Consider the following 27,957-nt stretch of genomic DNA (forward strand, 5'->3'; position numbering starts at 1 on the left):
TTATTAAAAAGTCAAATACATTGAAAACCTCAAAGGTTATGTCAGATACAACTATGGCTAAGCTTAAAAAAAAAAAAGAAAAAAAGATACAACTATAGCTTCAAAATTGGAATTTGAAATTTACATAGATAATGGAAAAAGAAAAATAAGGGAGAAAGGGGTTGAAACAGAAAAGCATACAAAAAAATTAAAAGAGGGAAATCATATATTCACAAACCGAACATCGTTCTGCCCAAATGCAGTTCCACATCCAGGACACTTTCTGTGGCGTATCTCTAGGTTCCTTTGGATGCATGGATTGCAGAACAGGTGGTAACACTTTGTAATTACGACCTGACAAAATAAATATAACTCAATCCTATCAGCATTCATAATAGAAAACCAGGAACAGTTTCATAAATCATTTGCTAATTCCAAAGACCACCCTGGCTTCACAGGCTGTCTGTCACTTAGTACCTATGATACTAGCAATGCTCTCCAAACACAAACTTCCACATCCTGAACGATGAAAGATGCATGATAGAAAATCTGAGATGAATGTATCAACAAATGAGTATATGCATGCGTACATGCATACCATGTATGCATGAATGGAGATACGCTTCCCACATACAAGGTTTAAATTGATGAGGTATACTCGTATGCCTCGAAGTTTTTCTAGGTGTAAGGCTCAAAAAATAAAAAATAATTGATGAGTTTCATAAACTATAAATGTATGCTTAATACATATATTTATTTATTTTTTCCTTACAAGATATGTGTTCTAATACAATTTATTTTTTTAATTAATGTTTCATTTACTTCCTAGATTAATATAACATGGTTAAAGTTAACACAATTTTATCTTGAAATAGATTATTTTCCTTCATTTTATCATTTACAAGTTTGAGCTACATGATCTCCAATTTTATAATTTACTACATGCCCAAATTTAGGTCAGGATACATCATTAAGTGGGTCATAGCACAGATATTAATATGGGGAAAATACTAGCTTTAAACATAATAGCAGCATGTAGTATTCATTCTACATAATTGGATAGTGGGAAATGTGGCGGTTTCTTTCCCCTAGAAAAATTGGTTCTTGTTTTCCTTTTGATGGTGCGTAGGTTGACCAGAGTACTAATGAGCAGAAATGTGCATGGAGTTAAATGCACATGTGATGTACCACAAATAAGAAGTCATCAGTTAAAGTTGTAGCTTGGAGGAAAGTAAATGGGTCATGAGAAGAAATGAATGCCCATGGAGATCATGCATATGAGATGCACTATAAATAAGTAATCAAATAAAGTTGAAAGAATTGACCAGATTTTGACTTCATTTGACAATTAATGCAAGAGGTGGAAAGGCAACTAGGCATACACCTCCCCGAAACTGAGGTATATGCTTCTTGGATCACTCCTGAAGCAATACCCTTGAAACAAAATTGACCACCTTGCCTTGAGGCAAGCACCTTTTGTCTTGCCTCAGCCACCTTTCAGAACCATGGCCTTAATGACCAAGAAGTTTTACAATCAAAGAAAAAGCTTCAGAATATGACATTGCAAATCAAACATTAAAGCCAATAAATATTACCTCCTTGGGCCGGTCAAAACATACACCACACTTGAGGATTGCCTTGCACTCCTTGATCTCATCCTGCAGTTTCTGAATAGCAGCCTCCCCACTTTCTGAACTCAACTTAACAACCTTATCCTTCAGTTCTGTGAGCTCCTCCTCAAGCCTTTTCTTCTCCGATCTGTTCAGAAAAGATCAACGTACCTTTAGTTGAGAAAAAAAGATTCAGCTTAGAATTGACAACAAAATTATGCAACTGTTCATACACATTAGGATATAGCTTTTAACATCTGACTTTCTTTAATTCTTTTGCTTGGCTATCTGAACAACAAAATTCTGGTGTTCATTTCAGCAAATAGACATGCCCATTAAAAAAAGACGTTTATTACATTATGTGGCTTCTCACTTCCTACATGATGAAAACATAACAGAGAAAGAAGAGAACCATAAACATAGTTTAAGGGAATTCTTTCATCAAAATCAATTAAAAAATGGAAAGAAATGGGTACGTGGTCTTAGGGGTGGACAAACATAGTGAAATACGTACTGATCAAAACCTGGTCCACAAATCTTCGGGTTAGGGCCTGGGTCCAAGACCTAAGGCCCAGACCAGCCTGGAATATGTATATGTGTGTGTGGGCCTGGAATCCCAGCCTGTGTAGGGCCAGGTAGGGCTCAGGCTGTGCCCCATATCATAAGTGCTAAGCCAGGCCAGGTCCATGATCACCCCTATATAGGCTCCTATGACCATATCCATAAAAAAGTTCCTCCCAATTGTATGCAGTAGATAAATCTATCTAGTAGTAGTATAACTGTATAAATATACCAATTTACCATCTATACATTCATGTGTATGGCAAAAAATGTGGCCAAATCAAGTAAATCAGGCTTCTTTTAAAGAAGACTCCACCTATTTCTGCCACTATGAGGGATGGCATGGCTAATCCAGACTGTCTATCAAATAAGTGATTCAACTTTTAAAATTTCCAGTTTGAAAATGCTATATGCCAATAAAAAGATAATATTTTACTAAATTCCAGGGCTGCCAGGATTGAAAGTCTGAAACTTGCTAAACATAGGGTGGAGAGGGGAATATGAAGCCCCACACCTAAGCAACCATATAAAGGTTTACTGGGTCATCAGCACTTGGTCCATCCATATATTTAAACAGAAAACAACCTTTCACCCTCTAGTTCCTTTTGAATTTCAACCATCTTTCGTTGGTTCTGCTCAAATTCTTTATCAGAGGAGGCAACAGCAGCCTTTAGCCACTTCAACTCTTTCTCAGCATCTGCTAATTCCCATTTTGCAATCTCTGTGCTGACAGCAAGGTGTCGGTTTTCCAAAGAAGCCTTTCCAGCTTCAGCAATATAAACTTTCATCTGTAAGACCAAAACTATGGTTTAGAAGAAGCAGAAACATCGAATGGTAGGTTCCAGATTAAGAAGCTTAACCTGCTCTTCGCCATGGGCAATTTTCAGTTTCAAGGATTCTAGTGATGCATTAACTTGTTGGAGTTGCTTTGTTAATGCTTGCTTCTCAGAAAGGAGAATGCTTTGTGCTTGTTTTGTTTTCACACTCTCGGACACCAACTGCAGTATATAACCCACAACAATTAGGATACCAGCTAAGAATCAAATGAATAAGTACATTAGGCTAAAAAATGGTATAGGACTTAAAAGAAGGCCCTTTCTTTTTCTTTGATAATTAGAAAAAGGGTCCTTTCTTATGATTTTACCATTGCAGTAATGGTGGCCAGACCCGTATACCCATTCACTCACAACCAACCCTCTACCTGGGGGCAGGAAAACTAAAACAAAAGGAAGAAGCTTCTCAATAATGGGACTCAACTGGTGACGAATGATATTATAAGACAAACCTTAATATTGTAATCATCTCTATCAGTGACTTGCTGCAGCAAATGTTGATTCTGTGTCTGCATATCTTCATATGCTTGACCAATGGTCTACATAAATATAAGAACAAATAAGAATAATAAATACAATATATTAAACTAAAGGAAAGAAAGTAATATTTGCTGCCTATCCAGAAATACTACACAAGAAAACAGAAATATATGCTAAAGAATCATCACTACACCTCAATTTCAGATATGTAGGTTTCTGCTTCCCCATCTTTAATTTTTATTGCCTCTGTAAGCTCCAGGATATCTCTGCAGGAGAAAGATAACCACCCCTTGTAGTTCAATGAAAGTTAAGCACAGCTTGCAAAGAACTCATAAACCATCAATAAAAATTTTGATAGAATTCAGAAAAGATGGTTATTAGCTAATCCTATCTAACCTCTCATTCTTCAGTTCCACTTCCACCATATTTAATAGGAAATAACCATACACTTAGGAGACCCTTGGAACCTAGAAAATGCTATCATGGATCCCATACAATATCTTTCATAAACTAAATGGATGTCTCTTTAAAAATAGAAGCACCATGCATGTCTCATTCTTGAGATTTTTTTTTTTTCATTTTATCTAGCTTTTAAAGCAACAAAGCATAGCAATATGGAATGAAGTGCATTTTTCCCATCTCCTACTGAAATCCACCAGGTGGTTGATATTCACCTTTGGTCCAAGTCAGTGTATTAAAAGTGTAAGCACACATGCATGCACCCGGGACAGGCTTTTCCAAAAGGTGCATGCCCCTTTCAAAAGATGCATGCCTAGCAAACTAGGGCCATGCCTGGTGCACCTTTCACCTCAGCACGGGCTTGTACTTTCAAAGTTTGCTTTCTGATTATTTTTGCGCATTCTTACATATTCCAAAACTTGTAATGGTCCACCAACTTCTAAATTACCTTTTATTGGTACTAGTACACTAGTAATGGTCTATTAACTTTTAAAAGAAATAGAAAAACAAAGACCTTTTGAATACATACATGAAGCCCTAGTTTTGCATATAGGATCTCAGATAGCAAAGTTTCCATTAAAAGAAATGACATCTCAAACCCTAAAATAGAATGAACTGAAACAAAAATTATAAAATCAACCCCCTTATTTGCATGGACCAAAAAGTCAGATAGATGTCACTGCCTTCAAAGTTCAAGCCTCCCACATGAGCTTGTCATGTAGGGTGCCAATGGGTTGGGTTAGACAATACTCAACATGACCTGACCCTATAGGATCAGATTTGGGGCATGGTTGCTCAGGTATAAGGTCAAGGTTGGGTTTCAATTCCTCAACCCTTTGAAACCCTAGTTGGGTTTGGGCCAATATCAAGTCCCTCCAGCCCAAGCCAGCAGGTCATGATACCAAAGAGTATACTTGTAAAACCCCATAAGCCATTAACCCTAGTTGCTTAAATAAGCTGTTGTTCTTCATATTTAGTTGTTTTTTATTTTTATTTTTATTTACTTTTTTTTTTTTACTTTGAACATGGAAAGGGAGAGGATTGATTGGAATCTGGACAAGGGATGATGGATGAGTTTTCTAGTCTGGTAAGCCTTCTAGAATCCTACCTTCTTCTAATCTTCTGTAATCTAATCCAACTCCCAAGATTTTCCCTTCTAAATTTTCTCTTTTGTTTTTCTTTCTTGCCAAAACAAAAGTAGGCTTTTCCGTGTCTTCACTCTTTAGGGGTCACTTCCTTGCTTTGTCTTCACTCTTCGAAAACAAAGCATCCAATAACACCGCAGCATGACACTAGAGCTGAAACAAAGAAAATAAACAATACATAACCCAAAAGAACACCTAAACTAAGACCCAACTACGACAAAAAAGAACACACACACGGGAAATCATCTTTTTCACCAAGTACCGACACCCTTCATTATCAATACAAATTTGATTTCACTAGTCACTATGAATGCATCTTGTTGTTTGTGGACTGATCTTTGTTTTATAATATTTACTTCCATTCTTACACTTGTTTTTTTTTTTTAAGAATCAAGAAAAAAAAATTATTAAAAGGAAAAAGAACTACACCCTAACATCTTTGGTTGTCTAGATGGCACACCACATACATTCTCAAAACTTCAAATTGAAAATGATTAAAAACTCTTATATTTCTTACACTTGTTTTTGCTCAAATGTCTCTTCCACTTTGGCTCGTACATCATGCAAAACTATCCAACAACAGATCAGATTGGGTTGGCATTGGGTATAACCATATAGGGTCAGGGCAGGTTTGGAAATTCCATCCTTCTAAGTCAGGGTGGGGTGAGTTAGGGTGCAGCCACTGGAGGATCAGGTTTGGGTAGAGGCAAACCTGTACTCAACCTGACAGATTGCCATCCTTACTTGTATGGACTAGCCTCGAGGGGCCCAGAAGAAATATTATATAACGGTTTCAACCCCTAGAATTAGGATTAAAAGATGCATGTCATCACACTAGCTACTTCAAGTAATGCAACAAGGAGATAGAGAAACGCATTTAGAGGTTCACATGCTTGAACTGTTGAGTTCTTTCATTTTCACTTTTAAGTTTGTTTATATGTTTAGTTTACGTACTTTGATTTGAGCTAATAAACATTTTAAGACATTTAATTTCTTTTTAAATTCAAGTTTGAATATGTATGTTTTTATTTATTTTTTGGATTTTTTTAAATATGCACCTTCCACCTTGTGCCTTGGGCACTAGACAGCCCTTATGCTTTCTTTTTTTTTTTTTGTGCCTCTTGCTTTAAGTACTGATCTAAGTGGAAAAGCATTATGGACACCATAATTTACAATTTGTTGGTCCTTACTAAAGAAAAAAAAAATGAGAAAGCTTTCACAGCTCCCTGATCCCAGTGGAGTAAGTCATTGTTATTCAGGTGGCCATCTCTTGGCACATAGGATTCCATGCCCCTTCATATCAATAGATTTTATTTACCAATTGGAATACAAAAATGTTCTCAAGAATATATCCTTTTTAATATACCACATGCATACCACTTGGAAAAGAGGCATCAATGCATAACTGCTAATCATAATGGTGCAAGCGCAAGGTGCATGATAAAATCTCTTTCCTTTTCTCACTTTTCAATTGAGCCCCTGTCCCAAAGGTTGTCACTTAACTTGTAACATGTCAATGATCTACTACTTTCTTCTTATTTTATCAGTATTATTTTCTTTTCCTTCCTCACTTTATTGAATTTTTTGTTTCTTGCATATTTGGGTGACCACCTGGAGGAACACTTATAATGCTTTGCACAAGTTAATCTCCTATTCTTTAACTATTAGCATTTGGGAGTACTTCCTTTATTCGGGTGCAGGCAGAGTCCTCCTGGAGACATCAAAAACATATTCAGCCCTTATTTCTTCTCTCCCAATAAGAAGGGTAAATGGTAACCATGGTTTAAAACGTCCATAAATTTCTTAATATTTCTACAACATGTTTCCATTTCCATGGGCAGCAACATGAAATTTTATTGGAATCAACACATTTCCCAGTAAACACTACCAACACTATGTGGAGTATAAGAGATAGTATATAGAATAAGTTGCTGACAATACTGTAGATATGTTTTTCGTTGCCAAATTAATAGTGGGCTTTGTTTTTTTTTGTTTTTCATTGACAAGGCCTTGTACATCCCTCCCTTGATTAATGAAATCTGTTAAAAAATGTTGTAGATATGTGGAGTAGCAATGCTATTGCCTGCCTAAAGTACATGATTACCACTTTCAGCCAGCTCAATATTCATTTCAAACATGAAGTTAAATATAGTTTTTATTTGTGTAATAGATTAGAATCATTTTGCTTTAGCTCATCATGTAGTTTTGAATCTTAAGGTTTACATAACAACCTCACAATGTATTCTTTTGTCTATAACCTTGGTTTCTTAGCTTTATTTAATGATTTGGAACAAGATAATAATTTAAGAAGGCGTGCCTATGCTTCTTCTATCATTTCATAAAATATCATTCCATATATTTGCATATTTTACAATGTTTCCACCATGTCTATGATTTTTTCAATATTTCCGACATATTTCCCATATTTGGACAACCGACACTTTAAACTTGGGTGGTAAAGAAGTCACACCAGAGCAGCTATTCTACAATGTGTGTGAGAAGAGATCATAAGTTACAATGAAAGGAAGCTATCATAGAAAACATTTATGTTAAACTGTGGTGAACTCCATCCTTGTTCCCTAATCAAAAATGATTTTTATAGCTGCAATCTTGGAGTACTTCCTTTCTAAAAATGACGATGTAATCTAAACAACGATGATGCAATAGTAATAAATATAGAGGAAAAAAGGACAACACACATGGGAACCAGTAGCAAATAGTTAGGGCAAGACTTAGTTCAAAGAAAGCATGAGAAGAAATAAAAAAGGAAATTCTACCACGCATGGGCATATTTTCTAGTCAAAGAATTCATAGATACAGAAGAATGAAAAAAAGAAAGAATCAAAAACCCTCCATTAAGATGTCAAACAAAAGAAACAGAGACCCAACCTCTCAGAAGCATCCAGTTTGGCCCTTAGATCAGCTATTTCAGCTTCAGCAGCTTTAAGTCTTTGTTGGCAAGCAGCCTCAGCTTCATTGGCAGCTTTCACCCGCAATTCTAGGCTATGTTCTTCTAGAGCATTTTTCAGAACTTCAGCTTGCAGAAGAGCTCTACGTTCTGATTCTTTAATTTCCATCACATCCCTGGAATGATGATGGCAAAGCTTATTTTACATGTGAGTTAAGATTACAAAGATTCTAAATAAAACTGGATCAAAGATTCTAAATAAAACTGGATCTTTGGCAATGGAGCACTTGGTAATGAAAAAGTTATTAGAAATCGATCCAAAATTTACCTGTGCAGTTTTCTACTCAGAGACATATAAATCCACTATGCTCATCAATGTAAACCTTTCCTAGTTTCAGTGAGGTTTTACTTAATATAGAGATACAACTTTAATGAACTTTAATGATAGTGCATCAGGAAGGGGTTTCAGGCCTGGGATCCAGCAGCGCATCTTAGATTGTTTCTCTTATTTTATGGTCATGGACCGCATGGTAAGCTAGTGCTGTTCTTTGTACTCTATGTTACTGTTTGTACTGTCTCCTACTATCCCTTTTTTGATAGTTGAGATTCCTTTATCTTCACTAATAAAGTCTCTTTATCAGTGTTAATGATCAGAAAATATATCTTTCTAGATCAGTGACAATCAAAGTATTTATGAAAATATATCTTCATTAACCTGGACTTTTTTCCCAGTGACATTCAAAGTATTTATGAAGATTTTGTAAAGAATGAAATACAAAGTGTGCACAACACCCCTTTCGACTTCTCGCTTAATGACATCATGGGGAATTGGCAAACAGTAGCCAACTCCTCTACTACAAGGAACATTTGTAGCATACCTAGGTCCCATCCAACCCTCAATTCCATCAAACTTTGATGGCCCAAGTTTGGGAAATCTGGATTTATCTGGAATTGAGGATGTTTAGAGATGCTAATGGCAGAATAGTTGGCCCATTTTCAGGACCTGTAGACCGTGGTGAGACTACTTGGACTGAACTTCTAGTGACTTGTTAAGGGATTAGATTAGCTGTGAACCTGAATACAGAAATCTTGTAGTGGACAGAGACTCAAATGTTATTGTAGGTGGCTTACAAGAAATAGAAGTGGGTTTATAGATGGACCCTGATATCAGTCAATTTCTTGGCTGATGGGCTCACAAAACAGTGTTTAACCAGAAGTCAGTTATTTTGGGGATTGATACTTCAAGGAAGAGAATTATGACTGACCTGGAGTTGAAGACACATTTAGTATCTCTCCAGCATTTCATAAAATTCATGAAAAACACAAGACAAATCAAATATATTTCTTCTCTTAAACTTTCATGGTTCAACCTTTAACCATAGGCAAATGTGCACCTTCCAATTGACTGCTGAACTTGGCAAGACCAATAGCAACATTAATTCAAGAGCAGCTTTGATCCATAAAATTCTAGAAAGATTAAAGAACAAAAAGTTCATGGACACATATGACCTGAGCCAACATCCTGTTAAACATTACCTATTGTCAAAACAACCCTGTCCATGCATGTCCAAGAAAATTTGCAGTTCCTGTTTTTCCTTCTGCAATTTCTCAATCTGCAGTATTTTACCTTATTATGTTAGCAGACATTAGTTGATTTAGATAGTGCTCTCAGAAACAGCCATCAGAACACTCAAAAGTTAGTCCTATTTTAGGATTTAAGAGAGAAACATCCCATGAGAAAGAAACAAATGCAGCACAGGCATGTGAACATACCAGCGCTTTAAGAGATTCGATCTCTGCAATCTGTTCAGCACATCTATCAGAAAGGCCCTTGAGTTCGCTTTTCTGCAGTAAACCACAGGAAAAAAAATTAAAACATCAGAGAACAAATTATTTGGTTGAGAGAAGTATATATTTGGGTTGGATCAGTCTGACAACAACCAAGCAACCCAACTAAGTTACAATCAGTTTGGACAAGGCAAGGCCTGTTAAGCCAAAGGGGCTCAGCCCAATCCCAGCAAACTGAAATGGTGGATTATTTCAAGGTCCAAGCCAGTCTGAACTTGATAGGACTCGTCCACCAGACTACATCAAATGCAACTTTGATGGATGCAGTCTCAGCAACCCAGGGGATTCAGGAATTGGAGGTGTATTCCATAATGGACACATAATAACCTTTTTCTAGTAGGCAATGGTGATTCCCTTGGAACAGGACTTCTAGTCTTCACACACAGTCTCAGATTAGACTATTCTCTTAATTACACAATTACAACAATGTAATTGTGGATAAGATCTAAAGTAGGTGGTATGGCTCTTAAATGACAACCTAGGTCTATGGATTCATTGACATCTCTTAAGGGAAGCAAGGTGGATGCCAAAAGCCCTAAACAGATGGGTATAAGATTTACTTGGGACTCAAAGATCAGCTAATAATCTGGCAATAGTATGGCTAAATAAGGGGTGTTTAGAAATCAACTGTTTAGGGAATTGTCTCTTAGAAGCACATATATATATATATATATATATGTAGGAAAGCTTGGGGTTAGATAGCAGGGGCCAACCTAAAATTTCAATCAAGGGGTGGCTGACATTGATAATATTTAGATTATTACTTTTTCCCATATTGAATAAATCTGATTGGTTAGCAATAAAAAGGACTTTCTGGATGGTGTTGATTCCTTCAAAAAGCTATTAGGTGTCGATTCCTAACAGTTCCTCTAGGTATTGATTCTTAGAGAATCCCACCTGTTGATTTACCGGCTATTTTTTCTTTTTATTTTTATTTTGCACAACCATCACCATTACAATTATAGACCACTGAGAATTCAATTAAAGAATGGAATTTGCGTAATAACATAGGGATAATCTCAACCTTTTTGCTTAACAAAGCTTTGAGGGAATGGGCTTCTTCACGTAAGGAGATAGCCTCACGTGCTGTCTCCTTAGACCGATTCAACTGGCTTTCCATCATTCCCATTTCCTTGGTCAAAGCTGAAGCCATTACACGGAACTCTGCTTTGATGTCCTTCCTCCCTGAAGTAGCTACCATTAGACACCAGATCCCAAATAGAGCAGAAAACTGCAAAAATATTGCATGACAGCATTTCCATGTAAGATGTTCCCACTAACCTGAATCTTGCTCAGCCTCTTCTAGTTTAATTTCAAGGTCATTTTTTTCAATTATACATTTCTGAAGTTGAAGCTCTAGTTCTTGTATCCGACTCTCAGCAGTGTTGATAGCATTCCTTGCAGCATCTGCTGACTCAGCTTTTGCAGTCAGTTCCTTCTCCCTCCGTAAGATATAAGTCCTGTCTGCCTGAAGTTAAACATTTAAAAGTCAATTTTTTTGTGAAGAGAAACAGCAATCAGAGCATATGCAACCAGATAATATCTTTACCTGCAGCGATTCTGTCAATCCTTTATACCGCTCCAGTTCAGCATTCCAATGTTGGAGTTGATCGCTTAATAAAGTGTATGGTTTAGATGAGATTAGGAATCTGTCATCCTTCAGTTCATTCTATACAAATACAACCCATTAGGGTAACAGATATCAGTAAAGAGATTCCAATAAAACAAATCACCTTTTGAAGAAACTTTGAGATGAGTACAAAACCAACCTGAAGAGTTTGCAATTGTTTTGACAGGATTTGATTATCTTCCTGTGCTTCTTGAAGCTCAGAAAGACGGCTAGCAGCCAGTATCTGTGTGTAATAAATAATAATGACAATCACTTAGAAGCATATCTGAATGAAAATGAAGCAAAACTTCATCTTTGGAGGTCAAGCAAGAACAATAATCTATTCACATGCCAGTTTCCTCCTAGGCAAGCTTCCTAATAGGAGTAAAATACCTTTGCCTCATCAATGGAATCCTTCAGCTCTCGCAACCCCAAATTTCTATCTGCTGCAGGCTTTTCTGGCGACATGCTCCCATTTACTGCATTCGAAACTGAAACATGCATTGCAGATGCCCCACCCTTTTGCATCTTTAGGTTCACTAATCTCCTCCTACTTTCCTCAAGTTCTGCCATACTTTCCTCCAGCTCACCTTTTAACATAAAGGAAAAGCAAACCACATTGAATGGACAACCAGGATAGATCATCTCCCACCTAGTAACCTGATTTTGCCTACCTATCTGCATGGATGCCTTGATCATAAACATCCATACAGCAAATACGTGTATCCAAAATAAGTTAAAAAGAAATGTTTCTCTAGACCTGCAAGGCGTTTTATTTCAGATTGGTCCGATGTATGGCTGTGAATATGATTTTGAATCTCATCTGCATATTCTCTGTGTTTCAAGTGAAGAATGTCAATCACCTTTCTTAGATTGTTAGCCTCCTCTTTCATCAAATCATCAATCTTATGCAGTTGTATGATGGCATCTGAGAGAACCAAGTAACAAATAAGAATCAGCAAAATAAAAATATCACACAATTATAACACTTCTACTCAGCAATACATAGCCAAATTAAGGGAGCAAATGAAGACAAACTAAAAGAGAGATTCTCATATCAAGATCCCCTCTGACCTTCTGATGATAGTTTTCCATGTAAGGTTGATGCTATGGTATTGGTTTTAGCTCTCTGAGAATCAATAGTGTCCTCTAAGCATTTCATCAAACTTAGTGTAGATGAATGGCGTAAAGCAAGTGCTTCTTCTACATATTTGATAATATCATTAGTTCCATTCGTTTCCACTGGACCTGCTTCTAGAAGTCTACAAAGAAACATCTCCTCCCATGGACATGATGGAATTGAACCTAGGAAAACAAAAGCACTGACAGTCAAATAATATTATTTGCTTGAAATGAACTACATGCTCAACTCTGATAATTTTGATGGACAGATAACAATTTAAAATGCATTACAAAGATCAGCATACAACCTCCAGAAAAGCCTGCATGATCCAGAGCTTGTAAACCATTCTCATTCCCACCAGCTCGTACTCCAAGCAGGATTAAATCATCAACCAACTACAATTGCAATAACAAGTAAAAATGAAAATCCAACATGGAAGAAAATTTGTAAAAGATGGAAAAGATATAAAACGTGGAGAGTGTGCATAAATGCAATATTCCAATATTGACCTGATTCCAGAGTTTGTTGACTGTAGCCAAAGTGTCATCATATGACGTTTGTTTGTCTTTTAGTTCCTTGAACTTGCCCTCCAAAACATGCAATTCATGTTTCTGGGCATCCAATTGCTGAACAAGCTTTTGATTCTGGTATTGGAGAACTGCTGCATCAACCTGCAAATAAATACTAGACTATAACATGGTCTTCCTCTTTAACCAGGTAATGAAATATCAACAAGGTCTGCACAATATTTGGAGGTGGAAGAGGGGGAGCCCAACCTGGTTACACACAGTTTACCACTCCTAACCACAATAAAATCGTACCTTTTTTAGGGTGGTGGTGTTTAATCATCAAAACATACTTATTGAAACAACATCTTTATTATGCAACTTGGGTTGGGTCTACCCGAACCCAATCCCACCCCCAGAAATAGTAATCTGGGCTTAAAGAGATGATCTGAAAAGGTTTAAATGATTGACTAGAAATATGACCTTTAGAGTACAGTGGGAAAGAAGATCGGCCAATGGATTGATTAGCAGATTATTTAGCCAAACAACCTGGTTACACATGGAGTTTACCACTCCTAACCAAAATAAAATTGCACCTTTTTTAGGGTGGTGGTGCTTAATTATCAAAACATACTGAAACAGCGTCTTCATTATGCAACTTGGGTTGGGTCAACCTGAACCCAATCCCATCCCCCAGAAATAGTAATCTGGGCTTACAGAGATGATCTGAAAAGGTTTAAATGATTGACTAGAAATATGACCTTTAGAATACAGTGGGAAAGAAGATTGGCCAATGGACTAGCAGATGCTTTAGCCAAACAACCTAGTTACACACAGAGTTTACTGCTCCTAACCACAATAAAATTGTACCTTTTTTAGAGTGGTGGTGCTTAATTATCAAAACATACTTATTGAAACAACATCTTCATTATGCAACTTGGGTTGGGTGATTGGGTCAACCTGAACCCAATCCCAAACCCCAGAAATAGTAATGTGGGCTTACAGAGATGATCTGAAAAGGTTTAAATGATTGACTAGAAATATGATCTTTAGAGTACAGTTTAAATGATTGACTAGAAATATGATCTTTAGAGTACAGCGGGAAAGAAGATCAGCCAATGGATTAGCAGATGGTTTAGCCAAACAAGGCGTTTACAGGGATCATTTGTATTGGGCTTAGTCATTGTTGTACAGGAAGAAGAGAGAAAGGGAGAGAGGAGAGGAGAAACAAGAGGACTGAGAGTCCAAAGAGATACTGCAGGCGGCGCAGTATGTTATATATACTAGAGTGACAACAACTAAACATAAAGAAAAGGAAAAGTACAATAGTACCCCTGTAGTACTATACATATATAAAATAACACCTGTTAACACTCCCCCTCAAGTTGGAGCATAGATATCAATCATACCCAAGTTGTCACATAGATCATGATGTCTTGAGTGGTGTAGTCCTTTTGTAAAGACATCTGCAAGTTGGTCCTCAGAGCTGACATAGGGAGTACACACTTCGCCTGTGATGACTCTCTCTGATAAAATGCTTGTCGACTTCGATGTGTTTTGTTCTATCATGTAGCACTGGGTTAGCAGCAATGTTTATGGCTGCTTTGTTATCACAGAATAGAGTCATAGGCTTGTCCACTCCATGAGCCATTGCTCGATATTCAGCTTCAGCACTGGATCTAGCCACCACACTTTGCTTTTTACTTCTCCAGGTAACAAGGTTTTCTCCTATGAAGGTGCAGTAGCCACTAGTAGACTTTTTGTCATTTTGAGATCCAGCCCAATCTGCATCAGTATACACTTCAACTTTCAAATGCCTATGCCTTTGAAACAACAAGCCAGCACCTAGAAACCTTTTAAGATATCGGAGGATTCTTACTACTGCTTCAAGATGAGTGGACATAGGTGCATGCATAAACTAGCTAAGAACACCAACAACATAAGCAATGTCTGAGCGAGTCATAGAAAGATATAACAATCTCCCTACAAGTCTCTGAAACTGTTTCACATCCTTGATAGGTTTACCTTGGCTGTCACCTAATTTATGGTTGGGATCAATGGGAGAGTCAACTGGCTTCACTCCCATTTTTCCAGTATCCTGGAGTAAATCTAGGACATACTTCATTTGGGAAATGAAGATACCCCTTTTTGAGTGGGCGACTTCAATTCCAATGAAGTATCTTGGAGGCCCTAGATCCTTTACTTCAAACTGTGTGGCAAGAAAGCTCTTCAACCTCTGGATTTCATCATTCCAATCACCAGTGACAATTATATCATCAACATATACTATCAAAACAACAATTTTACCTTCTCCTCTTTTCACAAACAATGTGAGATCAGATTAACATTGCTTGTATCCTTTCTGCTGAACCGCAACATAGAATCTGCTGAACCAGGCTCTTGGTGATTGTTTCAGCCCGTATAAAGACTTCTTCAACTTGCACACCTTTTGTTCATTGCCTTGAGCCTGAAAACCAGGGGGTTGTATCATGTAAACTTCCTCTTCAAGGTCACCATTCAAGAATGCATTCTTGATATCAAGTTGATGTAGATCCCAATCAAGGTTAGCAGCAAGAGAGAATAGAACTCTAATGGAGTTCATCTTGGCAACAGGAGCAAAGGTCTCTGCATAATCAACTCCGTACACCTGAATAAACCCCTTTGCCACTAAACGAGCTTTATACTTCTCCACCGTGCCATCAGCCCTATGTTTGACTGTGAACACCCATTTACATCCAACTGGATCCTTTCCCTTAGGAAGATCTACAAGTTTCCATGTGCCATTTTTATGAAAGGCATTAATTTCTTCCTTCATAGCATCTGTCCATTCAGGTATTGAAAGAGCTTCTGCCACATTCTTAGGGATAGGGACATTGTCAATGGAAGTAAGAAATGCATGAAAAGAGGGAGAAATGTTCTCATAGGAAACAAAGTGGGAAATGGAGTGTTTAGTGATGCACGATCTAACACATTTCCTGTGAGCAATAGGAAGGTTAAGGTCATTAGCAATAGAGGTATCAATTGTAATGGGGTCAGGGACATCATTGGGAACCAAGGTACCTGAGTGAGTATGATCCGCCCCTGAGGAGTTTGATGGCACTGGAGGTACAGCTTCTAGATTCTCCACAACTCTTGAATTTGGTTGGCCTTTGCGACAACGGAAGAAGACACGAAAAGGCGGAGGATCAGGAAGAGGAGGGAGCTGAACTAGTTTCTCCTCATTCCCACACTCCCCCTGAGAAGAAACAGGGAAAAAAGGCTCATTCTCAAAGAGACATCCATGGAAACATAGAATTTCCGAGAAACAGGATCAAAACAACGATATCCCTTTTGAGTGAAAGAGTACCTCATGAATATGCAAGGAATAGCACGAGAATCCAATTTCCCACGAGTGGGAGACAGATTTTGGACAAACACCAACAACCAAATACGTGAGGAGGAATGGAAAGAAGGGGGGCCTTAGGGAAGAGAAGATGATGTGGGGCTTTGCACTCTAACCAACAAGAGGGCATACGGTTAATGAGGTAGGTAGAACAAAGGACAGCCTCAAGCCAAAAACGTTTGGGGACATTCATATGGAGTAATAAACCCCGGGCCACTTCAAAAAGATGGCGATTCTTTCGTTCAGCAACACCATTTTGTTGTGGTGTTCGGGCACAGGAGCTACGGTGAAGTGAACCACGCGAAGCAAAGAATTCCGTGAGATCACTATGAAAATACTCTTTCGCATTATCTGACTGGAAATTTTGGATTGCAGTTTGAAACTGAGTGAAGACCATCCGCTAAAAATCTTGGATAATTTTTTGTACTTCCTCCTTGGTTCGCATGTTGGTTCGGCTGATATTTTGTTATCCTCTTGTCTGGGTTGGGTATTAAGTCTTTAGTTAATGGGCCTTAGTTACTGGGCCTATTTTTATTTAGTGTCTTATTTGACTGGGTGTCCCATCACTAATCAGGGGCATCCTGGTCCTTTTATGTAATTTTATGTACTGTTATTATATAAGTGGACAGGGCCGACTGATGAACAGTGTCCATTCGAACATTTCTTCCTTTCTCCTCTTCTCTTCCTCTTCTTCTTCCTCTTCTTCTTCTCTGCTCACTTGACAGGTTCAGTTCGGAAAACATGGTATCAAAGCACTAAAACTCGCCCGGTTATAGCAACTGCCTCACACCTCTCTCTCTCTCTCTCTCACCTTTCTCTCTATCTTGGTACTGCAAAGAAACCCTAGATCTAGTCGTAGAACCCAGTAGAACCTATATCTAGGGTTTCCCTTGGTTGTAGGGCCCAAGGGGAGTTAGTCCCAGTAGCTGATGCCCTGAGAGACATACACAACAAGTTGTAGCCATTCGGCTAAGTGAGATCTGTGTAGAACAGATCTGGAAGAGAGGACTGATCTCAGCAGTCCTAGAACAGTTCGTGGGTGAGGGTTCAGCCTGCGATAGTAGTGGTTAGCGCGTGGTAGAAGCCACAACAGCAAGGTCCAGGCTGCGGCAACAGTGGCTAAACACAGCAGAAGGGTTTTAGTTCGGTGCTTCAGCAGTTTGGTGGCAGCTTGCAACAGCAGTAATTAGAGCAATACAGCAGAGTGGAACTTGGTATTTCAGTCCTAATACGGACCCTCCGGTCTGAGTTTACAGTGCTACAAGCTCCGTAAGTCTGAAGTGGTTTCATATAACTTGTGTGACAGTTTTTGGTACTCTTGCAAGTCGGAGAAGATGTCTTCCATATTCGGGGAAGTGTCTTCTAGAGATGTTAGGGCTAGTGGGAGGTCTCCTAATATGAAGAACCCAAATCTGCACAGCCTACAGGTAACAAATGTGTTGCTAGACGAATACAACTTTAGGGAATGGTCTGTTTCAGCCATGCTCTTTATCACATCCCGGGATCTTACCGGCTACTTGGACGGGCAAAAGAAAGAACCTGAAATAGGGAGTGCTGAATATGCTATTTGGAGAAGAGAGAATGCTACAGTCATGTCCTGGCTACTTGCTTCAATGACTCCAAGGGTAGTTAGGACCGTTCAACACTTCTCCACAGCTGCCAAGATATGGGAAAAGGTGTCTAAGACCTAATGGGCAAAAAAAAAAAATAATGCCCGAATCTATAGACTGAATCAAGATATTGCTGCCCTGAGGCAAGGAGATATGAGTGTTGCAACATACTTTACTACATTAGAAGGACTATGGGAAGAGCTGGATCACCACCTCATCATTGACTGGGAGAATGCCAGAGACAAGGAGAAGCATGACAAACAAATTGAAGAGGGTAGAGCATTCAAATTTTTAGCTGGCCTAGATCCAATATATGAGAACATAAGGTCCCAAATTTTGGGAAGAGATGAGATGCCCAACTTACATCATGTCTACTACCTTGTGAGAAATGAAGAGGTGAGAACAAAAGAGATGCAAGTTGATGCTCAGACTAAACTAGCTGAACAATCTATAGAACATTCAGCCCTAATTTCTACAAATCAAAGGGGGAACAAGTTCTCTGACAAGAGACACCTGAAATGTACTCACTGTGGGGGAGAAAAGCATGTGAAAGAGACATGTTGGGTTCTCTATCCTCATCTAAAACCAGTTGCATTGAGGAAAGATAAGAAGCACCAGAAGGGCAAATCTGCAAGTGGGAACCTGGCAGCAAGTCATAGTGATGGAGGTTCCAAACACTCATCCACAATTGCTTCCTCTTCCATGGGACATACTACTAGTTCCCAAGGACATGGGTCTATGGATTTCACAACTGATGAGGTAGAGGTACTTAGCCGGGCACTAGCCCGCCTAAGGACAAATTCCCTTGCTTCCACCTCCCTTGCCAGATCAGGTATTGTCTCCGCCTTTAGTGCAATTAGTTCCATTGATCCAGCCTCCTGGATTATTGATTCCGGTGCGACTAACCACATGACTCACGTCTTCTTTATTTTCTTCCTATCATTTAATGTCTGGCCAAGACAAGATGAAGGTTGCTAATGGTTCCCTCTCTACCATATCTGGGAAAGGAGTGGTTGACCTAAGCAAGGACCTCTCACTCAAATCTGTCTTGCATGTTCCCAATCTCTCTTCAAACCTTTTATCTGTTTCAAAACTTACCAAGAACTTGAACTGTAGCATAACCTTTTTTCCTACTCATTGTGTTTTTCAGGACAGTTTGACGAAGAGAACGATTGGGAGCAGTCATGAGCGTGGAGGACTCTACTACCTTGATGCAGACATCAGTTCGGCCCTACAAACATCTATTACTAGTGGTCAATCTAATGTGGAGTCATTAACTAAGCTACACCTGTGGCATGCTAGGCTAGGTCATTTACAATTTTCGTCATTGGAAATGTTGTTTTCGGAATTGTTCCAAGGTGTTTCAAGTCAAAAGTTAGTCTGCGAAGTCTGTCAATTATCAAAACAGTGTAGAATTGTGTATTCAACTTCTAGTAATGAAATTCAAGCACCTTTTGACTTAGTCCACTCTGATGTTTGGGGTCCTTCTCCTATTGTTTCTATTGATAGCTATCGATACTTTATCAGTTTTATTGATCGCTATTCTCGATGCACATGGATCTACTTATTAAAGACACTAGATGAAGTGTCGCAGGTAACCATGGCATTTTGCAAAATGATTGAAACACAATTTGGCAAGAAAATCAAGCAATTCAGGCCAGATAATGCTACTAAATATTTCGAAAGGTCCTTAAACTTGTTTATGGAGGATGCGGGAATGATCCATCAATCATCTTGTGCTAGTACCCCCAACAGAATGGGGTTGTTGAGCGCAAGAATAGACACTTATTGGAGACTACACGAGCTTTACTATTTCAACACAATGTTTCAAAAGCCTATTGGTCTCGAGCAATCCTTACTGCATCATATCTAATAAACCGAATGCCATCTAAGGTCTTGGGGATGAAGACTCCATTTTCTGTTCTTTGCCCTCACCTTCCTGTTTTTTCTCTTCCACCGAGGGTCTTTGGGTGTGTATGTTTCATACGTGTCAAGGATCCGAAGAAGACCAAAGTGGATCCTCAAGCTACGAAGGGAATTTTCTTGAGGTACTCTCCTACTCAAAAGGGATACAAGTGTTACAATCCAGTCACCAAGAAAAAATGTCACAAAAGATGTGGTGTTCTTTGAGTCTCAATCCTACTTTCCGTCTTCCTCGAATCCTCTTCAGGGGGAGACTAGTGGGATGGAAGAGGACCCTCCTGTTGATCCTTCTATTCCCTCCTTCTTTGTGCCCCTCTCTGCCTCGGATCTTCCATCCTCTCCTCTTGATCCTCCTAGTTGTAGTATCCCAAGTGAATCTAGTGAGGCTCCCATTGGCCTAGCTACTACTAGTAATGTTGCAAATGCTACTAAAGACTCCAACAGGCAGCAAAAAAATATCAGAATCACCTACAATAGAAGGAAGAAGAGTCCTCCAACTCATGACAGCAACCAATTGGACTCGGATCAACCTGTCTCAGTAACTCAAGGTAATCCTATCAATTCCTCTTACTTGGATCTTCTGATTGCCCTTCGTAAGTCTACCCGTTCTTGTACTATCAGACACCCCATTGCTGATTTTGTGTCTTACTCACATTTGTCCCTTCGTTATTGTTTCTTTTGTGTCTGCTCTCTCTTCTGTGCATATTCCTACTAGGTACTCAGAGGTAGTGTCTAACCCAAAGTGGAAAGAGGCTATGAATGAAGAAATGAAGGCCTTAATCAAAGCAGGGACTTGGGAATTAGTAGATCTACCAAAAGGGAAAGGCACTGTTGGATGCAAGTGGGTGTTCACTGTGAAGCATAGGGAGGATGGGTCCATTGAAAGATACAAGGCCAGACCCGTAGCAAAGGGATTTACTCAAAAGGAAGGAATTGACTACAAAGAAACATTTGCTCCGGTAGCAAAACTCAACACCATCAAAGTTCTACTATCATTAGCTGCAAATTTCTCGTGGGAGTTTCATCAGCTGGATGTGAAGAATGCCTTTTTAAATGGTGATCTACATGAGAAGGTATTTATGGATCCTCCACCAGGTTATGAATTTGGTAGGAAAGTGTGTAGACTGAGAAAAGCACTATATGGCCTTAAACAGTCCCCTCGAGCTTGGTTTGAGAGGCTATGTGGAGCTATGAAGAAAGGTGGTTATATTCAAAGCGGGGCAAATCATACCCTATTCATAAGGAAGAGAAATGGGAAACTTACAGCTCTTATCGTCTATGTAGATGATATGGTAATTACTGGGGATGATAAGGAAGAGATTAAAAGGCTGAAGGAGGTCCTAGCTACTGAATTTGAAATCAAAGACCTGGGTCAAATGAGATACTTCTAGGGATTGAAGTTGTTAGATCCAAAGAGGGCATCTATATATGTCAACGAAAATACATCCTTGACCTTCTACAAGAGACAGGCATGTTGGGGTGTAGGCCAGCAAATACTCCAATAGAACCAAACCATGGTCTACAGGAGTCGGTAGGAGAGGACTACCCTGATAAGGAAAGATACCAAAAGCTAGTGTGGAAGTTAACTTACCTGTCCCTCACTCGTCCTGACATTGCTTATGCTGTTCATGTTGTCAGTCAATTCATGCACAATCCAAAAATTCCTCACATGAAAGCTGTAGAAAGGATTTTTAGATATTTGAAGTCTTGCCCTGCGAAAGGGATTCTGTTCAAAAAAAACAATAAAATTGAAGTTGAATGATATACTGATGCAGATTGGGTTGGTTCTGTGGGTGACAGAAAGTCAACTTCAAGATACTGCACCTTTGTTGGAGGAAATTTAGTTACATGGAGAAGTAAAAAACAGAATGTGGTTGTCAGGTCTAGCGCAGAGGCTGAATATCGGGCTATGGCTCATGGTGTTGCGAAACTGTTGTGGCTTAAGATTCTTCTTGGTGAACTGGGAGTGAAGATTGAGTGTCCTCTCAAGTTGTACTGTGACAACAAGACTGCCATCAACATTGCAAATAACCCAGTGCAACATGATAGAACAAAACATATTGAGATAGACCATCACTTTGTTAGAGAAAGAATAGTCTCAGGAGAACTCTGCATTCCTTACACTCCCTCAGAGATGCAGATTGCAGATGTCTTAACTAAAGGGCTAACCACAGTGAAATTCTTGAACTTACTTGGCAAGCTAAACATGATTGACATCCATGCTTAACTTGAGGGGGAGTGTTGGTTCGGCTGATATTTTGTTATCCTCTTGTCTGGGTTGGGTATTAAGTCTTTAGTTAATGGGCCTTAGTTACTGGGCCTATTTTTATTTAGTGTCTTATTTGACTGAGTGTCACATCACTAATCAGGGGCATCCTGGTCCTTTTATGTAACTGTATGTACTGTTATTATATAAGTGGACAGGGCCGGCTGATGAACAGTGCCCATTCGAACATTTCTTCATTTCTCCTCTTCTCTTCCTCTTCTCTTCCTCTTCTTCTTCCTCTTCTTCTTCTCTGCTCACTTGACAGGTTCAATTCGGCAAATAGGATATACCCAAATATATCTAGAATAATCATCAATGATGGTGATAAAATACTTACAGCCACTCTCAAATGGTAAAATAACAGGGCCCCACACATTAGAATGAACAATGTGAAAAGGAAATTCAGATTTACTATTTTTTGGAAGAAAATGAGTTCTACAATGTTTACTCAATTGACACGTTTGACAAGATAAATCTAAAACGGACACTGACTTAAACAGATCTGGAAACACCACTTTCAAAGACAAAAGATAAATGACCAAGGCGACAATGCCATAAATAAACTTGACTCTTACAGGACTGACTCTTAGACTCTATAACATGAACACTAGCATTATTCTCCAGCATGTAAAGTCCATCAACCATACGTCATCTACCAATCGTCCTCCCCGAGGCCAGATCCCGGATCACACAATAAGAAGGAAAAAATGTCACTGAGCAGTTTAAGGAATTAGTAACACTACTAACAGAAAACAAATTAATGGGCAATTTTGGAACATGTAAAACATCAAAGAGGATAAGGCCAAGGGGAAGAGAGACGGTTCCTTGACCAGCTATGGAAGCATATGATCCATCAGCTAGTCTCATCTTGTCTCTTCCAGAAAGAAGGTGATAGGTTTGAAAGTAAGAAGACGTACCAATCATGTGTTTTGACGTTCCAGAATCAATGATCCATGGAGAGTCAAGGGTATGAGAAGCAGCATGGAAAGTTGTGGCAGAGTTACCTGATGTAGACGCAAATGAGGTTGAGGGAGGAGCATCCATCTGACAAATTGCTCTATCATAGAGCTCTAAATGGTCACGAAAGGAATTCATAATATCCTCCCTTGGGTTAGATCTAGATGAATGTGTCTGAGTCACAGTATAGATGGGGGGCTGATTCTCTCGTGTAGCCATGTTGGCCATAGTGTGTTTCTTTGTACCTTGCTGTCCTAACCTTTTATTCACATCTGAACTTTGCTTCTTATTCAGATCTTGAACCCATTTCGGCTTTCCATGGAGATCCCAACATATATCTCGGATGTGTCGGGGCTTCTAGCAATGAGTACACCACAATTTATCTTTGTCATCCATTTTTTTCTGAAGTTCTCCTTTCCTGGAAGAATTTCCGCCACTAGTAGTAACACTCCCTTTCGCGGCCAACACAACTGCATCTCCACCAGGACTATTCATCAGATTCCTTCTACTTTCTTCAAATTGTACAAGAGCATAAACTTCCTGGATTGATGGAAGATCCTTAGAACCGAGGATTTGGACCCTAATAGACTCATATGTAGGGTTCAAACCATGTAAGAAAGCAAACACTCTCTACCGGGAGACGAGTTTTTTGTACAGTTTTGCATCTTCATCACAGTTCCATTCCACACTCTGATAATGATCCAACTCCTTCCAGTCAGAATAATATACAGATAAACACCTCTCCCCCTGTTTACAAGTAGACGATTCTGCCTGTAGTTGGTAGATTTTTGCATAGTGTCACAGTTCCGAATATATTGATTTTGCTTGTTCCCAGATCTCATTTGCCGTTTCAACCCATATGAAGTTCCTCCTTATTTGAGGTTGCATAGAGACTAAAAGCCAAGACATAACCATGTTGTTTTCCCAATTCCATCTATCATATTCAGCACTCCTAGAATGTGGTTCTTTTATTCTCCCATTAATATAACCTATTTTCCCCCTTGTAGTGATGTACAGCTTGATCCATCTTGACCACTCTAAATAATTTAAACCATCAAGAGGGACAACAACCATGGGAAAAGATAGGTCCACACCCCCACTCGTTCCATTCAGCGTGGAGGAAACTCCGGATGCAGCAGAATCTTCACCACTCATGATTTCAAATTCAAAAACAACACCCAAAAGAGGAACACAGCCTTAAAAAAAAGTTGTTACAGAAGGTACCAACCACTTCCAGACCTTCAGTCCACCAAAAAACTGTTGTTGCATCACATAAACAAGGTCCTTACGACCTACGGTTTCAACTTCCAGACCTTCAGTCCACCAAAAAGCTATTGTTGCAGCACATAAACAAGGTCCTTACGACCTACGGCTTCACAGGGATCAAACGACCCCACAAAAAAAAGGAAAAGAAAGAGGTGCAGCTCACCTCACATCCAATCGGTAGACCTAGATGGGAGAAGAGAGTAAACAAAAGGTACTTCAGTCGAACATCAGGACAACCAAACAGCAGATGATAACTTCTAAAAGTTTCAGTCGAACATCAGGGCATCCAAACAACAGATGATAACTTCTGAAAGTTTGCCACCCTCGAAACAAAGTCTTTTACATGCTAGAAGAGGAAAAGACAGACTGCTCAACTTCACCCTTCAGACCTGGACGTCCTGCTCTGATACCATGTTGTACAGGAATAAGAGAGAAAGGGAGAGAGGAGAGGAGAGACAAGAGGACTGAGAGTCCAAAGAGATACTGCAGGCGGCGCAGTATGTTATATTTATACTAGGGCGACAACAACTAAACATAAAGAAAAGGAAAAGTACAATAGTACCCCTACGATACTATACATATATAAAATAACATCTGTTAACCGTCATAATCTTACTTAAGCCTCTTGGACGTTTGCACCTCGGGCCTCTCAATGGGTCTTTGCAATTATTCTCTCCTTTAATAAAATTTTTATTATTTATCAAAATATACATTCCAGCAGGATAGACACCATTAAATAAGGAGCAAACATTTAACTTCAAATATTAGTATAAAAAATACACCAAAACATATAAAAAGCATAGAGAAGATTAATCTCCCCTCCCCCTTCATCCCAATGAAATGCCCCCAGAAAAATAATAAATAAATAAAATCACCTATTTTCATCCCCCTTCCTCCCTCCCTAAATAAAACCCAAGGTAAACTTTAGAAGCCCTATCAGGATAAAAAAATATGAATTCCATAAACTAACCCATAATACCATAATTTAGAACTTCCTTTGGAAAATAAATAAAGAATCAACATCAGCAATTAAGAGTAAAATATATCTGTTCCAATTTAGGGTTTCAGAAACTGTAACATATTTAGTCGAATGCCGTAGTATCCCTTATCTTTACTTCACTTCTCAATGTACAAATCCCTAAGTTTTGATAATACAATTGTATGCTTCTACGTCCTTCCCCCAAATTTACAGCCACGTTTTTAGACTTAGGAACTTTCTCACTAGAGAACCGCGCACACTTATTTTAATACCACGTTTTCACCGAAAAATGAACCAAAAGGTGAAACAGAGACGAAAGGAAGAAGTCTCCGAAAATAGACGATGAAGAGATCACAATACGAACTTTCACTCGGAAAGGTGATCAAATACTGAACGTAGGTAATATTGAGTTTATGCTTCGACAAAGGTAGCAAACAAAAGCGAAGAAGAAAACGAAGAAACTAAAAGCGAGAGTCAGTAAAAAGAACAAAACTTACAGGTCTGTTGTCGGGCGAATTAGGAGGACTCCTTGCCATTGCAGACGATACGGAGTTAAGATGACGCCTCTTCTTCTCGGGCTCCTCGGCGTCTGAGTTATCCATTACACCACTGCAACCAACGCCACCATCAAACACGGGAATCCATAAGCTCTGCCATACGTTGATGTTACTCGACAAAACCCTAATTTGCAGCTCTCTTCTTCGTTACTGTTTGGGATCCACAGTATGGAAAGGGAGGTGCCGGGGGTTTCGGAATCGGAACTCTGGACTTGGAAAGCCCTTCGGAAACATCCGAGAGTAAAAAAACCAGACAACCGGTACTGTACTAATTACCCAGCAATCAAATCCCAGTCGTTAATTTTTCAGACCATGACGTCAATTAGTGTTCGGCGTTTGACGATGCAATGATTTTAGAGCTCGGATTAACCACATGAGATATATCAGATAAACAGAATTTCTGTGCAAATACAAGAGGCCACTGGCCAAAGAGGAATACAATTTTGGCTGTCCACGCTTGACAGCTTTAGCTGTGTCCCCTCTCTCTCTCTCTCTTGGCCTGAGCTATTGGGATTTGGGAACGTTTTAGGCATGATACGTCAACCCATTTAGCCCCTATAATCGTGTTTTTGGTAAAAAGAAAATTGACTGCAATTACTCTTTTACCACACGTCCATTGTAACGTGTCATGGCTGGAGCATTCTCAAGGGCCAATGTTAAGGTGGTGTTTGGCAAATATCTTTTAATTTTAACAGTCGAGTAGATGAAAAAATACATTGAACTTATTTGATAAGTACCGTGGCCTATTGGACTGTTAAAAACAGGTGGAAAAGCTATTTTCAGTATATAAAGATCAAAAACTTCATTTGAATTTGCCCAAATTTTGGCCTTTAATTGCACTCGTCTTTGGGTATTTTCAGTATACGGGAAAATATCATGGTTTTCAAAACCGGACTGGAAAAATCGAGAATTGGTCAAGTGACTGGTTTCAGTTTTCTCCAAAATCGTTGATTTTGGTCAACAAACTGCTGACCCAGATGGTTAATCGTTCAAACTATTCAAACCATTCAAACGGTTTTGACCATTTTTTTTAATCAGAATGGGCTGACCATTCAGGTTGAATGGGCAAACAGTTCGATCTAGTAACCAGACCCCTGACTGGTTCGGTCTCTGGGTCGTTTTTAAAAACCATGAACAGTACCTTTTTTTGGTCTTTTGAGCTTTTCATTGGACCAAAAGAAAACAAAATACCGCCTAATTAGGCTGGCACAAAGTAAGTGTATGTAAAAACCCACTTGACATGTCAAAGAAAACCATGTCTGCTCCCCACACTAACCCAGTAGCACATTGGGAGCACTTCCCTATGATGGGATCTGCTCCTCACAAATGGGCGCCTCACATGCACATCCACCATGCATTGGGAACATCTCACGTGAATAATAACTAATAAGTATGGGAGATGTTCCCAGTGCATGATAGGATGTGCGTGTGAGGTGCCTCACGCCTGCAAGGCGCCAAGTGGAAGGAGCAGATCCGGTCTCCATTTCCCCACCCCTCAGTTGACCCAACTAAGCTCATTTGGTCTGATCTAAAAGATTTGATGAGTCAACAAAATTTACTAGAGGGGCCATGCTTGAGAGGGGGATCAAAGATCCACGACCCCACTCTCTCTCTCTCTCTCTCTCTCTCTCTCTCTCTCTCTCTCTCTCTCTCCACCCATCTGCATTTGGCATTCCATATTTTAAGGACTTGTCACTTACTTAAAAACTCAATATTCATATGGACATTTTAACTACAAAAAGGAGATGAGTCCTTAAGATAAGAAATGACACAATAATCTCTCTCTCTCTCTCTCTCTCTCTCTCTCTCTCTCTCTCTCTTATTTCTTTTGAAGGGTTACACAATGAAGGTAGTCCATCTCCCAACTCAGGTGCAGGCCGAATTCGATCCCAAGTCTCCGCTATGACTAATAAAAGACCTTACCAATCAGCTAATTTCTTTCTCAGTCCCCCTAAT

At 39.1% G+C, this 27,957-nt stretch overlaps 1 protein-coding gene across 2 annotated transcripts; it reads right to left on the reverse strand.

The window, feature by feature from the left end:
* HUB2 (histone mono-ubiquitination 2) lies at positions 1-26,363 on the reverse strand. Of its 2 annotated transcripts, XM_088954809.1 has the most exons (19): positions 25,942-26,363; positions 13,065-13,226; positions 12,863-12,950; positions 12,507-12,737; positions 12,193-12,360; positions 11,826-12,022; positions 11,593-11,676; positions 11,373-11,492; positions 11,105-11,291; positions 10,848-11,008; positions 9,749-9,820; positions 9,512-9,588; positions 7,957-8,151; positions 3,657-3,729; positions 3,436-3,522; positions 3,011-3,148; positions 2,736-2,938; positions 1,575-1,737; positions 1-333 (listed from the first exon to the last, which is right to left on the reverse strand). In XM_088954809.1, exons 1-19 carry the CDS (start codon positions 26,044-26,046, stop codon positions 202-204), a joined length of 2,643 nt encoding a protein of 880 aa, XP_088810935.1. In that variant the 5' UTR covers positions 26,047-26,363; the 3' UTR covers positions 1-201. The 2 variants fall into 2 exon arrangements, 1 of the variants encoding a protein (XP_088810935.1); XR_016102205.1 differs by lacking the exon at positions 1-333 and having other exon boundaries at positions 1,605-1,737; positions 2,665-2,938.
* Positions 26,364-27,957: the final 1,594 nt, after the last annotated feature.

The sequence above is a fragment of the Nelumbo lutea genome, chromosome 7 (assembly GCF_056320005.1).
Source record: "Nelumbo lutea isolate HS-2025 chromosome 7, American lotus-T2T, whole genome shotgun sequence".
Taxonomy (NCBI): domain Eukaryota; kingdom Viridiplantae; phylum Streptophyta; class Magnoliopsida; order Proteales; family Nelumbonaceae; genus Nelumbo; species Nelumbo lutea.

Excerpts from the sequence above, each read along its gene's own strand:
- HUB2 (XM_088954809.1), bottom strand. The coding sequence starts at position 26,046 with ATGGATAACTCAGACGCCGAGGAGCCCGAGAAGAAGAGGCGTCATCTT. Across the intron at positions 11,292-11,372 it reads GATTGACAGAATCGCTGCAG|GCAGACAGGACTTATATCTT; the intron begins GTAAAGATATTA and ends GTTTAACTTCAG. Across the intron at positions 9,589-9,748 it reads TCGAATCTCTTAAAGCGCTG|ATTGAGAAATTGCAGAAGGA; the intron begins GTATGTTCACAT and ends AAAATACTGCAG.